Source organism: Carlito syrichta, unplaced genomic scaffold, assembly GCF_000164805.1.
Source record: "Carlito syrichta isolate Samal-C Ts95f unplaced genomic scaffold, Tarsius_syrichta-2.0.1 Scaffold309854, whole genome shotgun sequence".
NCBI lineage: Eukaryota > Metazoa > Chordata > Mammalia > Primates > Tarsiidae > Carlito > Carlito syrichta.
The window spans coordinates 1,259,797-1,277,057 of record NW_007253950.1 but is presented as its reverse complement, the minus strand read 5'-3'; the positions used below and the strand labels follow the sequence as shown (position 1 = coordinate 1,277,057).

Below are 17,261 nucleotides of genomic sequence, written 5' to 3'. Positions count from 1 at the left end.
ACGGCGCCTCCCTCGCCGCCCCCGGCCTGGCCGCGGGTCGCCGGGCAGGGAGGGGACCCTCCGCCCCCACCGGGGACTCCTGACCCCATGACCTTCCGGGCCAGTGTGTGGCCTGCGCGGGGTTCGCGCCCACGGGCAGATCGTTGTGGAGGGGTGGGGAGAAAGTGCGAAGGAGCCTGAGGACGTCCGGGGCCATCCGTCGCCCCAAGTATCTTTCCCTTTTGCAATTCTTTGTGTCCGGTCGGGTTGTGTGAAAGTGGAGCCATCACGTTCAACGTTCGTGTCGCAGATGTGTGTTTTCTTCTGCTTGGAATTGCTGGACTAGCCAGCATTCAGTCCACTCTTCGTGGTTGGGGCTGGGCGATGGAAGTTCGTTTTGCTGTTCTTTTTTCTCTTGTGCATGTTTGAAAATGTCCCCACTTAAAAAAAAAAAAACGTAATGGATTGTTTGAAACAGCAGCTAATCCGGGCATGTGTTTCAGCTCCTCCGCTTCTGATGCAGAATTTGATGCTGTGGTTGGATATTTAGAGGATATTATCATGGGTAAGCTTTTAAGGATTTTGCTTTTAAAGATTTGCTGGCTGGTTTTTGCTTTTCAGGACGCTGAAGTCAATTTGGAGGGTTCATTTTAAAAGGAGAAAACATTAAGCCGCATACAGTTTTTAACGTAGCACAACGTAATATTAAGCCTTAGTGTGGTTTGTCTTAGAAACAAACAGTTTGGTCCTCCGTAAAGCAACTAGTAACCATAGATTCAGGGGCCTGAAAGGACTTACTCAGGTAGTGGGGCCCCTAGAAGTATGGTGTTCTTGGCAAAACTTCAGGAAATAATGATCTTTATTTCACGTGTAGAATAAGAACAATTTCGTTTTTTAGGTAGTTTTAAGTTTTAACATTTCCATACCATAAAACAGCATAAAACCATAAGCATACATGTCCATGAAGAAAACAAGATGTCAAACTTTGTCTGGTTCTGTATTTTCCTGGGTTTTAAGTTCCGATTTGTGGACTCATTCTGACATCTATAATTCCTGCTAAATAGCAGACATATAAGTAACAGGTCTCAAAGGTTTAAGATGAATTAAGGGAAAAACTTAAATTTGAGAAAATTCTATTGACTAAGTTTTATGAGAATTGGGGAAATAACACTTGTTATTTGGTGTTTATTGGTTGTTTGGCTTAGTCTAAAAACCACTAGCCAAGCTTTTGTACCTTCAGGTCCTATAAAGGTCATGCCCTTAACTCCTGAATATATATGTTTCATCATTAAGCTCTGATCCCATGTGGACTTGACGATTTCTGGGGAATGATGAAGAATCCATTCATTTCTTTTGTCTATTATGGGTACCCTGCGTGGTGTGGGAAAATGAGCCTTCTGTAAGCCCAGGGTATTTATTCAAGGTCTGGGTCCTTTATGAAGCTTTCTTTTTATTTTTAGAAATAATATTCTATTCAATTGTTAAAAGTTCCTATTCTCTAACATTTATTAAGTCTTCCCTATGACCTGGTGTCTTTAGATACATTCTCATCTGAATTCCACATAGCAATCCTAGATGATAGGTAAAATAGTAAATCATTTCCAGATGAAGAAATAGGGGTTTAGAGAAATTAAGTAAGCTATCCAAGGTCACACAGCTACCGAGTGACTCAGGTAGGATTTGAACCCAGACAGACTAGCTAGCCTCTGTCAGACCTCATACTTTTAATTACTACACTGTTTCACAACTGCTGCTGAAATTATATTAAAATAAGAGAGAACCAATTCGTCCCTTTACAAGAAAATAGCATGGGGGAGTTTCCAAACCACTATCACCCTGTGTGGATCTGTTTAAAATGGACTGGAGGATGCTGGTGATGGTTGCACAGCAGTGTGAACATACTTAAAGCCACTAAACTGTACACTTAAAACGGTTAAAATAAACTTTTTGTATATTTTGCCATACTAAACAAAAGAGAACTGGATTGGTCTATTTCAGCATCAGTGCCCATTTGATACCCCCTTAAAACACTGACTTCCAACTCAAAAAAAACAAAAAACACTGACTTTTCCTGTTCTGCAGACTGGCCATTGAGAAAGCAGCACCACTTATCCTTGCTACTTATGTTAGAGATTGTAATGGTTGGCAGTCTCCACTAAAAAGAATAAATTTTGCCTATTATGCTTTAGATGATGAGTTCCAGTTGTTACAGAGAAATTTCATGGACAAGTACTACCAGGAATTTGAAGACACAGAAGAGAATAAACTTACCTACACACCTATTTTTAATGAATATGTAAGTAGATTTCTATTTCCCCTACCAGGAAGTCAAGGTTTCTTTGAAATTTGTTGTATTTTAAATATTTATGTATTTAAAAATATGCCACAGTACCCTCCAGGAGTTCTAATTAGAGTCTGGTTTTGTTCATTTTCCTCCATACAGCAGTTGGGGTTCTTTTCCAAAAGGCTTTCAGGCAACAATATTTGAGAGCTCAACAACTCCTTACTTAAGTTTGTTGGGTGTGGTGGCACACGTGTGTAGTCCCAGCCATTCGGGAGGCTGAGAATTGCCTGAGCTCAGGAGTTCAAGACCAGCCTAGGCAATAGAGCAAGACCTCTGTCTCCATATAAGCAAGCAAGTAAAATTTTAAAATATAAAAATAGTTTGGCATGACCATAATCCTGCTTTTAGTTACAGCACATGTGTTCTATACCTTGCATTTGTATGCTTTTTTTTTTTTTAAGATATAGGGTGCAAATTTGTATGCTTTTTTTACAAAGCTTTTTGTCACACAAATTCTTTCTTCTGTATAGTCCAGTCGGTACATATGACTGTTAAGTAAAAGTGAAAACTGAGTCCAAGATACTAGTTGGTGGTAAAACCAAGACTGGAACCTGGGACCTTCAGCTTGTCACCCCTGGGTATTTCCCTCTGCACTGAGGCCTCTTAGGAAGATCATCTCATATATCATAATGGGTTTCAGCCTCTGGGACTTGATTTTTTTTTTTTTTTTTTTTTTTTTTTTTGAGTTGGAGTCTCACTCTGTTACCCAGGCTGGAGTGTAGTGGCACACTCACGGCCACCGCAGGGAGGACCTGCTGGGCTCCAGTAATCCTTCCGCCTCAACCTTCCAAGTAGCCGGAACTATAAGCATGCACTACCATGCCTGGCTAATTTTTGATTGTAGAGACAAGGTCTTGCCAAGTTGCTGGGGCTGGTCTCAAACCTGCGGGCTCAGGCAATCCACTCACCTCGGCCTCCCAAAGTGCTGGGATTATAGGCTAAGCCACTGAGCCCGGCCAGGACTTGATTTTTCTTAACACAGAAGCACAGCACAAACAATAAAGCCTGCAGAAGGAATCTGATTGCCTCCAAGTGTATGCTTTGCTGTGTGTTGTGTTTGCACAGATGCCATCTACCCAGGAAAGAAAGCCCCCACTGACTTGATCCTGCACTGAGGTGTGGGTGCTGGAATGAGAGCCCTGCTGCTCACTGTCTCCACCTATGTCAGAGCACCCATTCCATTATAGCATAGTTACCCGCAGATGCCCCCTCCCACACCAGGCCAAGGCTTATCTAGTATGGGCACTGTATTTTGGTCCTCTGTGGTATGCCCAGCACTCAACAGAGAGCTTGGCACATAGAATAGGCCCTCAGGAGATGTATATGAAGGGCTGGAGGGCAGGCTTCCAGAAAATAATTGTTTTCCACAAGTGTGGTCTCACCAAGATCCTTTCTTTTGTTGTAGATTTCTTTGGTAGAAAAGTACATCGAAGAACAGCTGCTGGAGCGAATTCCTGGATTCAACATGGCAGCTTTCACAACAACGTTACAGTGAGTTGTACTTGACTGTATTTTTTTTTTTTTTTTTTTTTACTTTTTGTCACTTTTTTTCTTCATTGGTTTGAACAAAAGACCCTCCTCTTTTTTTTTTTTTTCTTTTTTCACTGTAAGCACTTGGTAGTTAGGTCCTGGATGGAAAGCCCTTAGAAAATTTTTGAATGAAATCTTGAAGAGACAGTTTCATTATTCATTCATGAAATAGTCATCCTTTCCTTTGTAGGCATCATAAAGATGAAGTGGCTGGTGATATATTCGACATGCTGCTCACATTCACGGATTTTCTGGCCTTTAAAGAAATGTTTCTGGACTACAAAGCAGTAAGTTACTACTGCCTATTTAGCCATATTGAACCACTTAGAAAGTTCAAGTAGAACTTGTTAAACACATGCCACCTCCCATGCTTCCCCATCATTCCCTTAAAACTGGCCAGTATCAGTCTAGCACCTGGCAAGAAGAGTGAGTTGTTGTTCTAGCCCAGACCTATTCATGTTTATGTACCAACGTCATCTTAGGGCTTCTAGATAATCAGAAGACAAAAACTAAAAAGCAGGTCTCTTTCTGCCTTGCCTATCTTATAATACAAGCTCTTTATGAGATAAATACTTGGTACCAGGCACAGTGGTATGCTTGTAGTCCCAGCTACTCAGGAGGCTGGGGCAGGAGGATCACATGAGCCAAGCTGGAGGCCGAGGTGCACTATAATCACACCTATGAATAGCCACTGTATTTCAGCCTAGGCAACATAGTGAGACCCAGTCTCAAAAAAAGAAAAAAAATAAGGAAAAAAAAAAGAAATACCATCCAGTGAAGAGAGGTAAATTTTTTAAGAGTGACTAGGGCCAGTGTTGAACATAAATGCAAAATAATTTCCCTCACCTTCCTGTGTACCTATAGTGGTCCACACTTCTACCTTGAGTTCTGACTTCCCTGAGGCAGGGTTCTGAGACAGAAAAAAGACTCATTCTGTTCCTTGCTTCTGTTTGTTTGTTTTCTCCTGTAGGAAAAAGAAGGCCGGGGACTGGACTTAAGCAGTGGTTTAGTGGTGACTTCGTTGTGCAAATCATCTTCTATGCCAGGTTCCCAGAACAATTTATGGCACTAGGTCCTACCTCCAGCCAAGGAATAGGATCGTTCCAGATGTCACTGGCCCAGTAGGCCAATAGGCTCAGCTAATGATGACAAAAGAGTACATCTTGGAAGGACTAACTGTTTTGCAACTTTTCATTCCTGTTAAGTATTGATGGGTCAAAAACAAAATAACCTGACTCTCTTGGACCTATTTCTCTGAAACACCTTCTTGTATTCATGAACCTTAGTACTCCTCCCTGAGTGCATTAGTAACCCTAGTCCACTTCCCTTCCCCGAGGCAGGTACTTCTCTCGGGCACTTCTGAGTCCAACTCTTCTGGAGGAAGCCCATGTTGAGCATTCCACCTGGGACCCCTTCCTCCAGCATACATGTTGGCACGTCAGCAGCGTGAACTATCCACCATCACAAACCCTCTGTGTCCCAGCAGGCTTTGCATGAATCTTTTTATGTGCTCATATCTCTTTTACATGGGTCAGAGTTTCAGTTCTTCAGCCTCAGTGGGGTTTTTGATATTTATCTAGGGTGTTACTCAAGCTAGCTGCCCATCTTGAGATTTCTGAGTCTCCTATAATCACAGCTTGTCTTGGTTGTAGCAGTCATCGGAAAGTGATGTCTTTTACCTAAAATTTTCATGTGAGAGTCAACTCCTAGTTTTCACATTTGCAGTCCTTGTGTCACTATGTCTTCTGCTGATCCTGATATAGTCCCACTGTTTCTAGAAGTCTCTTTTAAGCATTATTTTTGAAAAAAATATTTTTATAGATGAAAACTCAGGCTAACCTGTGGCAATGATCTTGGAATTTCCATGATTACCCACTTAAAGATCAAAGTATTATATGCTGTGTGCTTTTTAGCTGTTAGTGCTATGAAGGCAAAAATGCTTTCTACGTTGGTGTTTGTTACTGGGCATCAATGAATATGTACTGTGTGCTGGAAATAGACTGAAAGGTATCCTGCTCTTATAGCATGTTAGTGTGTTTGCATGTTTGCTGAAAATCCTGTCTGTGTAAACCAGTTTATTAGGTTCTCTGCCAGGGGAGGCAGGGACTTTGCAATTTCTTCCTCCTGTCCAGATCTCTCCTACCAAGACAGTGTTCCACTGGTCTGGCTCAGCATGAGTAGGAGGTAGCAAACAGCTTTATCAGTCATCTGTCTGCTTTGGTTTAGTGCAGTGTTTGGTAGCATATTACTTACCAGAAAACATATCATCTCTACAAAGTAGAAAAAACATAGTAATTCAATTCCCAATGTGTACCTTTGGTTTTTTTTCTTAAAGTAAAATAATCTGCACTGACTTTTCACTTCGCTATTCTGGTTTTCAAGGACAAGCTACAAGTTGTGTGCTTTTCTGTACTGTGTCACTTATTAAATACTTTTGTACCATGAGTAAAATTTGATGTTTCGCAAGGTCCATCATTCTAAATGAGCCATCCCCTTCCTTTAATGTAGCCATGGCCATGAGGTTATTATAGCTCTGGTCCTTTCTTTAAGGCTAGTGAAGCAGCAGGAGTGGAAAAGGATCAAAGATATCTGCAACTCATTGTGCTCAATTCCTTGTAAACAACATTCACTTGGCTGACCTGCTTTGGTCCCTTAAGACCACCCTCAGAGCCAGCTGTTTATTTATTTATTTATTTATTTATTTGAGTTGGAGTCTCACTCTGTCGCCCAGACTGGAGTGCAGTGGCCGCTCCTGGCCATCACAGCCTCGACCTGCTGGGCTCCAGCGATCCTTCCGTCTCAGCCTTCCGAGTAGCCAGAATTATAGGTATGCGCTACCACGCCCGGCTGATTTTTTGATTTATTGTAGAGATGAGGTCTTGATGCCCAGGCGGGTCTCGAACCCGCGGGCTCAGGCAGTCCACTCACCTCAGCCTCCCAAAGGCACGGGATTACAGGCTGAGCCACCGAGCCCGGCTTAGAGCCAGCTTTTTAAATGCCACCTCTCCAGGGCTTGCTTTCCCTTCTCGCCCTCTTTATAGATGGGACTGTCCACACAGAATGAGCATATGGAAGGCACTTGCTAAGTGATCAATCTGCCTAGTGGAGAAAAGGCAGGTGGACAAGTCCAGAGATTAAATGATGAAAAAAGAACGAGAAGAAAGGCAAATTGTCTTTTTCACCCTTTCTACTACCAAGAAAAAAGCAAGCCTTTTAGCTTAGTGTTATAAATAGACTTTCTGATTTCATTTAAAATAAACTAGCAGTCTGTCTGTCCACACAGACACTTAGAGTGGATGTCACGTGCCACCTTTGATGGGGCTCCTGTCTGGCCTGGGGTGAGGAAGCCCAGCAGCATCGTGCCCCAGCCTCAGGAGCCACTGCATTCTCTCATCACATAGGACTCTTCCCCGTGGGAAGTGTGACCACCCAAACTGCAGTCTCAGGATGGGACTCCTCCCTGAAATAGATGCTGCTTTAGGGTGTTGGAAACCTGACAAAAGGGGGAGCTCACTAACTTGCCTGGGCTTTTGTTTCTCTTTAAATCCTCAAAATGGTACTCTTCCTCAAAACCAGACTCTTTTATTATGACTTGCTCCTGGGATGACTATAATTGATTATTCAAATTCCGAGACACTCGAGTAAAAGGGCTGCTATTAATGTTGACAGCAGGACAACAACATAAACTGGGCTTGTCTCAGGTTGACTGGGACATGGGTACCCAACAACTCCCATCCCTTAGCAACAGAGTAGCTCATCTGCAACTATTCAAACCTAGTTACAGTTTCATTGTTCCCAATTTTTAAATAAGGACCAGAGGGTGCTTTGACTGATTATTTAGAGGATGTTGCTCCATGGTATTAGAAAAATAAGCTCAGGAGGATTCGACTGCTATCCGCCCTGCTGTCTCTCCCAACTCTGAACATCTAGCATGGCCAGCCACCTTGATTACATGGCTTCTGAGTTTCACAGCTTGCCAGGTAGGTGACATTATTGAATTTCTTTTTTTTTTTTTTGAGTCCCAGTCTCACTCTGTCGCCCAGGCTAGAGTGCGGTGGCACGCTTAGGCCACTGCAGCCTCGACCTGCTGGGATCAGGAGATCCTTCCGCCTCAGCCTTCCAAGTAGCTGGAACCACAGGTATGCACCGTCACACCCAGCTACGTTTTTGATTTATTGTAGAGATGAGGTCTCGCCATGTTGCCAAGGCTGGTCTCAAACCCCTGAGCTAAGACAACCCTCTCGCCTCCCAAAGTGCTGGCATTACAGGTGTGAGCCACCATGCCCAGCAGAAATCTTAAGTTCAGTAAGATCACCTACCTGCCCAAAGCTCAGGTGTTAAGCTGAGACACTTGAGAGTAAAAGGGAGTGCTATTATATTTACGCCAGGATAAACAGCATAAGCCAGGCCTGTTTCAGACAACGTAGGCAGGAAGTATGGTTGGTCTACCACAGGTCACAGGGTTGGTTGGGGGTGCGTGGTGCTAACCAGAATGTGAGCTGCACTGTGATTGGTGTCTGGGACTGTTGGATGGTCAATCTGCAGCTTCCTGGAATTCACGAGCACCTACAACCATGATTCTCCAACACCTTTTCCAAATAAGTTCTTCCCTCTTTATTTTTGTAAAAAACAACAAAGACACCACCAATCACATGACAGTCACCAGGCAAGGTCTCGTCTCCCTCCTTCACATCCCATGTGCCTAATCAGTTTCAGGGAAGCAGTTGGCATTGATGTTAGCTTTTCCCAAAGGAAGTATTATAAAAAGAAGGACTTGGGAAAGGGAGGGGCACCTGGATAGGTTTCCTTCATTGAGAAGTCACTTGAAACTAACGTGCTTTAAATAGCCGGTAGGTCTGAAATGCAGGAAAGGAAGGCCATGCTGTCAAGAATTGTAACCCTGTTCCTACAAAGTGACATGTTGGCTTGGGGAGAGTTGGGTCGGAATTGTGTCTTCAGGAATCAGAATGGTTTCATGAGCTTGCTCAGCTCTCCTAGGACAAAGGCTAAGGTAATACACATTGCTTGTTAGGCTTACACTATGGGGGGGTCAGGGGCTGCAGGTCTGGAGTCTGTTAGTGCATTTAGTGCCGATGAGAAGGGTGGGCCCAGCCTTGGACACTGAAGTCCTCTAAAGACATGGCAGAGATGGGGAGCGCCCCATATCCCCGTCACCTTCTGCTGAATTAGGGGTGTGGGGAGAAGGTCTCAGCCACTGGCCTCTTGCCAGCCCATGGCGTGCCCACCTGGACCTGTTTCCTCGGGAGCGCTGGGAGAGCACGCAGCTGATGAGCAGAGGAGCAAGTGTAGTCCTGCCGGGCTGACTCCACACGGGGCTCCCCCGCCTCAGGCTTGCATGTGACCCTGCTCTGTGACCCTGTGGAGCTCCAGCCCCCAGGACGGGCATGGCACTGGTCATCTAGGCATAGCCACCAGCCATCTGACTGGTGGCCGCATTGCTGCCTACGCCTCGCCAGGCCTGGAAGCTGAAGAAGGCGCTCACTCCATAGGCGATCATCACTAGGCACGCAAAGAACTGGAAGAGAGGAAAGAAGGGGCAAAGCTGAGTCAGTTGAGTGTGGCACTGGGCGTGACAGGGTGGCAGGGATACCAGCACCGACCGGACCGCCTCAGAGAGGCCTCGGCCATAAATCCTTGAGTAGCTGCCCTCTCGGTTAACCAGAGAGTGGTGCTGGCAGCCATGCCACTTGGTTAGCCATTACTTAACAACTGTTGGTCATGGGCTCATGAGCACTATGTTCCTTCTAAGCAGGGGACACAGTAAGACAACATTGAAAGGCCACCCTAGGAATTTTCTAGAACCAGTTTATATCTCTTACCGCACCTACAGCCACATTCAGAAGCTCTACATCTTCTGTCCCCCCTGAAAAGCTGAGTTTACTGATTTCAAAAACTACCCTCACCCAGAGGAGTAAGGAAACCCAAGTGCTGGTCTAGACCCTGCCCCAGCCTTAGCCACAACTCCAGGCAGGTAAGCCAACTTCTCTGGGACAAAGTTTCCTTGTCTGTCAAAAGGATCGGTAGTTCCTTCCTCTTCCTCACTGCAGCATAGTGGGGGGGGAGACAGGGAGGAGGGCACAGGATCCTGGGAGGAAATTGTGCCAGGCCTTGTGGAATGACGTATGGGAGGACTGTGGCTACTTCGCTAGTCATGGGCCCGGAGTTTGGGCTTCATGGAAGAGTCTGCGACTTTCCCCAAATGGTTTAAACCTAAAGGTTTCTGCATGTGCACTCATCAAAGGGAGAGAGTCCGTGAGTTTAACAGATTCTCCAAGGGGGCATGTGACCCTAAATGAGTGTGGCACAGCTGATTTACAACAGAGTTCAATCATTAACCCAGAACTTCCACTGGCCAACACACACTGTGCCCCAAGCGTTTTGGTTCCTCAAGGTTTTACTGTTGATTATGGAAGGCCCAGCTCCTGGTGAGACCCACTGAGAGTTTGGGTGATGACTACTCAGGAGGTGGCAGGGGCTCAGGCCAAGGGGGCAGCATGGGTTCTGGGCCGAGACCCTGGTGTGGCCTGTCTTCCCTGTGGACTGCCGAGGGACCCTGGGGCATACTCACCGAGGCAGCCGCGCGCTGGTTGTAGGGCCGCGTGCCCTTCAGGGACGTCAGCTCCACCGCCGCAGAGCAGGAGATGAAGGCGGTGATGTAGAGAACAGTGGCGCCCACATTAAAGACCATTAACTGCGGGGGTTGGGGCCAGGAGTAGGGAGGGAGAAAGGGCTTTAGTAGCCAAAGGATGGGGGTGCAGACACGGGGGTCTTTCCCCTGAGTGGCTCCTTGAGGGCAGCAGGCCCCAGTCAGCCCTGAGACTGATAACGGGGAGGGGGACTGATGGGCAGGCCTGAGTGATTGGGTCAGGGCGGTGCCAACCCCCTTCCCAATAGCAAGAGGCCAATCCCTGACTCCTCTCTCCACCAGCTAAAGACCTATGGGCCCCTCCTCCTGGTGTAGCTCAGCACAAAGCCAGGTCCTCCAGTCCCACTGCTGGGTTTGGTGCAGTGGCTGGTCCTAGGGGTGGGGTCTCACATCCCTCTCCGCCTTCAGGAGAGGAATCTTTGTCCCCTTCGGCCACATCCCAGGCTCAGAGCCCTAAGCAGGTGCTAGGGTCAGAACCACAGGAAGACGCAGACACTCCTGACTGGAAACTGAGCAAGGCTGGCAGGAAGGGGCCCTCCACTGACAACCAGGCCCCGCCCCCATATCGCAAATGCTTGGCCCTGGAGCCCATTACAGTCTTCAAGCTGGTGATCCTCAAATGTTTGATTTGTCCCATATACTTTTTAAACATTACCAACATTTAAAAACTAGATTTCATATGAAAACATAAAGATCTAAAACTTCATTTTACAAAATCTAAAGTCATCAAAAGATTTGGCACCAAGGGGCCTGCTTGGGGACAGATGGAGCTGAGAAGAGGCCGCTGGCTGTGAACAGGTGGGTGCTGGCTTCTCCAGAGCCTCTCCTGACCCAATTCACTCACATACCTTTCCTGGATCCTGTAGGGGCTTATAGCCCCCATCCCAGAAAATCCCAAGCTGGCCATCCTAATCCAGCTTTCTCTAGGCACAGTCAGGCCCTCCCTGTCCCGTCTGTTAAAAGGTCCAGGAGCACAAGAAGCAGGGCCTCACCACATGGTCTGCAGTGGGGAACCTCCTGCCAGCAACAGTCATGGCTGGAGCCCCAGATCTGTGCCCAAGAGTCACAGAGGCTTCCATCTCTCTTATAGGCTCTCAGGACACGGGGCAGGGGGCTGGGCCCTGAGCCCGGAAGTCAGAACGCCTCCTCCTGGCCCAAAATCTTCCTGCAAGCCCAGCGACCCCGCAGACGCTGCCTGCTCCTGCCAGTGAAGGCGAGCTCTAACAAACCCATTCTGTCTTAAGGATGACTCACGTTTCCTCGGTTTAAAAAGTCATTGAATTCCAGACAATGCCGCCTAGTCCCAGCCTTGCTTGTCTTACAATCATGTGCCTCTCTCGCCTCTTTGCTCACTGAAAGCCTAGGCCCCCAGCTGCAAGGGTTTTCCGGGTTAGAGAAAAAACCCAGCAGCTTTCTCTGGGTCTGGCCAGGGTACTTTCTATGTCGCTCTCAGCTCTGTGTCCTAGGAGACTGTCCTGGGGCAAACCTGGGCCGCCCAGCCTCTCCTAAGCTGCAAGGCCTCACCCTGGAGGCAGCTGGGTGCTGAGCCGGTCCTGCACAGGCAAGGTCCAGGCCTGGGTCATTCCTGACAGCTTGTCCCAGCCTCCAGCCACAGACCCAGCCAGAGGCTGACAAACCCACACAACACAGGCTCAAATTCTGACCAACCCAAAAAAGGAAAAATATTTTCTAGATTCCAAACAGCCTCTTGTGAATCTACTCAGCAGCCCCCTCATTTCTGTCCCTTCCTGGGACAAAGTCAAGCCTGTGTCCTTCTTGGCTCATGGCTCTCAGGAAAACCGGACACCTGAACTATCACCCCTCCCCAACCCTGGCTCTTCAGGCTGGCTGTGGGTCAGCAAGGATGCCAGGCAGCCCACCCCACTCTGCCACTTCTCATTCAGGGAAGGTCACTGTGGTTCTGTCACAGCCACCCCAGCACTCCCGCCCACAACTCACCACCAGTGGCCAGGGCACCATGTAAAACTTCATGTGCAGCTGAAACAGGTAGAGGATGAAGAAGACGATTGTCACCAGCCAGAGGAAGACAGCGGTGAACATCACCCAGCCGTAGGCCGGGTACAGGTGGTACGGGGTGTCAGCAATCAGTGCCCACACCAGCAGCCCCAGCACCTAGGGGTGAGACAGGACACAGTCTCCCAGAGCCTGGGCCTCACTGTGCACGTAGGCAAGCAGTACTGACTTGGCTTCTGCTGCATACACCGGGCCGGGGCCCTGGCCTGGAGCTCTTGCTCCTCCGCCGGGACTCAGCTGAGATGTTCGGTGCTCAGGACACCTCCACTCCCCCAGCCTGCGTTCCAGAACCCTTTCAGGCCCCCCACCCAGGACCGTGATTCTGCCTCCTTCCCCAGACTGTGAACTCCCCGAGGGGAGGGCCATGGCTGTCTCCCAGCTGCATCCTGACACCCAACACAAGACCTGGGCCCTGTCAGGGGCTCAGGAAAAGCGGCTGAAAGCATGAGTCTCTGGGTTGACTTCAAGTAAATAACAATCAAAGATGCCGAGAGGAAGAGCAAGTCACCAGCACATCCCTGATGCTGGTCACAGTCACACTGTCCCAGAAGTGGGAGCACAATGGCCATGTGTCCTTCCAGCTGGGTCCAGCAGAGAACGTCACAAGCCTCTGGGGGTGACTTCCCGCCTCACAGTCCTGCCCATCTCTGGCTCTCCCAACTGCCTTTCTTTTTCTATTTTCTGTAGAGACAAGTTCTCACTATGTCATACAGGCTGGTCTCAAATTCCTGGCCTCAAGAGATTCTCCAGCCTTGGCCTCCCAAAGTGCGAGATTACAAGCATAAGCCATCGCACCTGGCCACCAACTGCCCTTCTATACAGATGTTACCATCTTTCAGATGAAACTGCATCTCAGAGAAGCCAAGGGACCTGTCTGTCACACGGTTTTCCCATGGCAGGCCAGGCCTGAACATCCCAGCAGAGTGCATGTGGTGGCTAACAGCATGGACTCTTGGAGCCCAACTGCCAGGTTTAAGCTCCTGCTCCCCTTACTAGCTGTGTGACCTTGGGCAAGCATGTAACCTTCCTGTCCCTTGGTCATTTCACTTATAAAGTGAAATTCCTACCTCAAGACTACTTCAAGGACCCACGAGTTCATGAACAGAAATGGGTGAAACTGGAGTGTTTTATTCATATTATTCCGGGAGAGCCCGAGTCCCAGCTGGACTCGGCCCTCACAGCCAGGGAATTCCACATGGACAGGTTTGCTGACTCACTATGAGGGCCCGGCAAAGGGCTGCTCTGAGGCAGGACACGGGACCTCACCTGTGGCCATCTTGGGCCTCCCCAGCTCCTCTTGCCCCTTCTTTGCAGGTTGAGGCCCTCTGGGTTGGGGCATTCTCCTTTCTCTACCAGGACCTTCCCTGGAATCCCTGGTCACTGAGGGGACAGGAGGGTCTACCTCAGGGCTTTGCCGATCAAGACACACAAAGCCGGCCCTCTTCTATCCCTGGACAGCGTGCAGGCATGTGGCCCCAAAGCTGTGCTGTGACAAGTTGGGATCACAGAAAAGCAACAGACCCACCTGACTGCGGGTCTTTGGAGATAAAAAGTCCCTCTGGTACTCATAACGGCTGAAGGGCTGCTGCAGGTGCCTAGCCCACCCGAGGCTCACGACAGCCAGCACTGGGGCGCTGACCAGGCACTTCCCCCAAAGCACCCTCACCAAAGGCCACGGATCCCCTACACATGCGGGGTCAGGATGGGGATGGCCTGCGCTGAGCTGGCCTGGGAGCCCCACTGCCCTGTACTTCTTTCTCTGCTTCCCCCACATTCTCCAGAGGCCTGACTCAGAAGGCTGTGGCCCACTGGGGAAGTAGTGGGTGGAGTCCTGAGTTTAGGAGTCAAAGGCTGGGCTTAAATCCCTACCATGCTGTGTGATGCTGGGCATGTGCCTTGCCGTCTCTGTGTAGCCCCACTGGGGCAGTCTGTTCACTAAAACACAGGCCCCGTGGGGAATCCTGAGTTTCTTCATTGCTGTGTTTCATTCACTATGTGCCAATAGTGCCCAGCACATAGTACGTGCTCAATAAACATGTGCTTAGGGATGAGCGATTCTACTTCCTCATTCATGAAATGGGTCAGAAACCTACACTGCACGGGTGCTCTGGATTAAAGGAGGAAGCAGGTGTCTATCTGTGAACTGCTCCTGGCCTGGCACCCCCCCAACCCAAGGAAGGGGCTCAGCCCAAGGTGAGAGGCCTGGGAAGGTGTCCTTCTTTCAGGGGGCAGGTGAGTCCCCAGGGATGCACACACACACACATACGCACGCACGCACGCACGTGCCCTGCCAACCTCCTGCCCATCTGTGCCCTCCTCTAAGCGGGCCGGGCAAGGGCAGAGCAGGGCCTTGCCTTTGGTCACATGCCAAGCTGGGGAATTCCCAGGACAGGATTATCTCAGAACAGAACCCACACACACCTTACCGCCCATCCTGGACACCTGCCAGAAACACACACACAGGGGACAGGGGGATAGCACGAACCCCCTGAACTGGGTGAGGTCAGTGTTCTGAAGGAAAACACTCGGGACATCTCGCTCCAGCACCATCTCCAGGTGAGAACTGGGCATATCAAGGACAATTGTTTTTTCATTTAAGCACATTCCTTACGGGCCCCACTGCCATTGTGTGGCCTGGTCATCTGAAGGACATTAAAAAATGCAGGGATCCAGGCCAGGCTGGGTGGCTCAGCCTGTGATCCCAGCACTTTGGGAGGCCAAGGTGAGTGGATTGCCTGAGTCCACCGGTTCAAGACCAGCCAGGGCAACTTGGTGAGACTCCATCTCTACAATAAAATAAAAAATAGCCGGGCGTGGTAGTGTGCGTCTGTAGTTCCAGGTTACTCAGAAGTCTGAGGTGGAAGGATCACCGAAGCCCAGAAGGTCAATGCCAGGGTGGCGGTGAGCATGCATGCCACTGCACTCCAGCCTAGGTGAAGGAGTGAGACTCCAACTCAAAAAAAGAAAAAGAAAAAAAATGCATGATCCAAAAATCAAGAAAAAACCAATTCCGATTTCCACCAGTGCCACCTACTACTACTCTGTACTGTGACTCACAGCCGTGACCACAACACTCAGCGCCCTCCCGCTCTGTGCCAGGCGTGATTCCCTGGTTCCCCATCACCAAATGCAGAAGTCTGGCCTAGTTATCCCCATTTTCCAAATGGAAGACCAGAAGGAGGTGTGCCTGTGGTCACCATGGGTAAAGGAACCTGGATCTGTCCTTCCCCCGACCCGTGCACTACCAGTTACCTAGTGATGTGTAAAAAGTGAGGGCGCTCCAGCTGGCTCCAAGGGCAGGGCACCCAAGCTCCCCAGCCCTGCCCTGCCCTGTCTGACACTCCAGCCCCACCCTGAGTTTCCAGATCAGCAAACCCGGCCTCCAGATGAAGCTGGTGGATGTGCACTGGGAATTTCTAGAGCTCCTCTGGCCTCACCTGGCCCTGTGCCCAGGGAGCTGCCTTGGTTTCCGCCCCAGAACAAGGAAGGACTATACCTTGATACAAACCAGACAGACTGGTTTCTCCCCAGAGTGACCCTGCTTAGGACAGGGCACCCTCACGTCTGCCGAGCCCTTCGCTGGTTGGGTGGCCCTGCTGAGCGGGCAAGGCCTAGGCCTCAGCCCAGAAGCTGTAGGACCCACTGCACCCTCCAGTCAGGACCCTCACTCCAACTGGAAGAAGGGGCCAGAGGACTTGGTCTAACAGTGGGGCTTACCCCGCTGCCCAGTGTCAGGAGGACCACTGCAGGCAGCTGGGCAGAGGCTGAGGTGGAGGGTGCCCCTTCCCCAGAACCCCCATCCTGCAATCCAGTCATCCTCTCTAGCAGGCCTCTCTGTGTGTGTCTCTCTGTGTTCACACCCACACAATGAGCGTCTAAGAGCAAGGGCTGGGGGAGGGGGCAGTGGGGACACGACTGAATTTCAGATAAGGGGTCAAGAAAAAAATCACTGGCTAGTGACGTGAGCAAAGATCCAGGAAGATGAGGTAGGAGGCTTTGTGGGTACCTGGAAAAGAGCAGAATGCCCTTGCCCCTGGCCTGTGTGGGTCTCTCACCTGCATGTTCATCTGTCCCGGCGTTTCTCTGTAGGTGTCCATGGGAACATATGAGTCTCTCTCTCTCTGTCTCTCTGTCTCTCTCTCTCCCTCCTTCCTTCTCTCTCATTCTCTCTCTCTCTTCCTCTCTCTCTCCATCTGTTTGTCTTTCTCTCTCTCTCTATCGCTCTCTCTCACACACGCACACACACACACACACACACACACACACACACACACACACACAGCCAAACCTTACCCCTTCTAAACTCTGAGACCCCTCTACTCTCTCCCCAGGCAGGCGCTACCAATAAGCAAAAAGAACTGTCTGGAAACTTCAAGGGTACAGGGGCTTTTTTCTTTCTTTTTTTCTGAAAAACTGAAGAATTTGGATTAGGAACTCTTTCTTTCAACAAGGACTGCAATGTCAAAAAGGACCCTTGCATCTCCAAAGAATTTCTAAGCAATTGGGCAACAAAGAGATGTTTTTGTTAAAACCACCTGCGGGACCACAGAGGAGAGATTTATCACAAATGCCGGGCCAAGAGGCATTCCTGGCTCCAGCTCAGCCCTGCTGGTCTCCCCAGAAACTGGCCACAGTGACAGTAGACAGGCCAGGTTCCTGCAGTGTGTGTGCCCTTCAGTGACTCTGGGGAGGTTTCTCCTCTTTTGC

General features: G+C 49.1%; 2 protein-coding genes across 2 annotated transcripts; one reads left to right on the top strand and one right to left on the bottom strand.

The window, feature by feature from the left end:
• Positions 1–447: 447 nt before the first annotated feature.
• ARL2BP (ADP ribosylation factor like GTPase 2 binding protein) lies at positions 448–6,304 on the top strand. The gene is made up of 5 exons (XM_008068029.2): positions 448–544; positions 2,169–2,275; positions 3,729–3,814; positions 4,044–4,140; positions 4,824–6,304. Exons 1-5 carry the CDS (start codon positions 472–474, stop codon positions 4,923–4,925), a joined length of 465 nt encoding a protein of 154 aa, XP_008066220.1. The 5' UTR covers positions 448–471; the 3' UTR covers positions 4,926–6,304.
• A 2,139-nt stretch (positions 6,305–8,443) lies between these two features.
• On the bottom strand, positions 8,444–12,703 carry PLLP (plasmolipin). Its single transcript, XM_021717542.1, has 3 exons — positions 12,480–12,703; positions 10,443–10,565; positions 8,444–9,389 (listed from the first exon to the last, which is right to left on the bottom strand). Exons 1-3 carry the CDS (start codon positions 12,579–12,581, stop codon positions 9,273–9,275), a joined length of 342 nt encoding a protein of 113 aa, XP_021573217.1. The 5' UTR covers positions 12,582–12,703; the 3' UTR covers positions 8,444–9,272.
• Between the last annotated feature and the right edge of the window lie 4,558 nt (positions 12,704–17,261).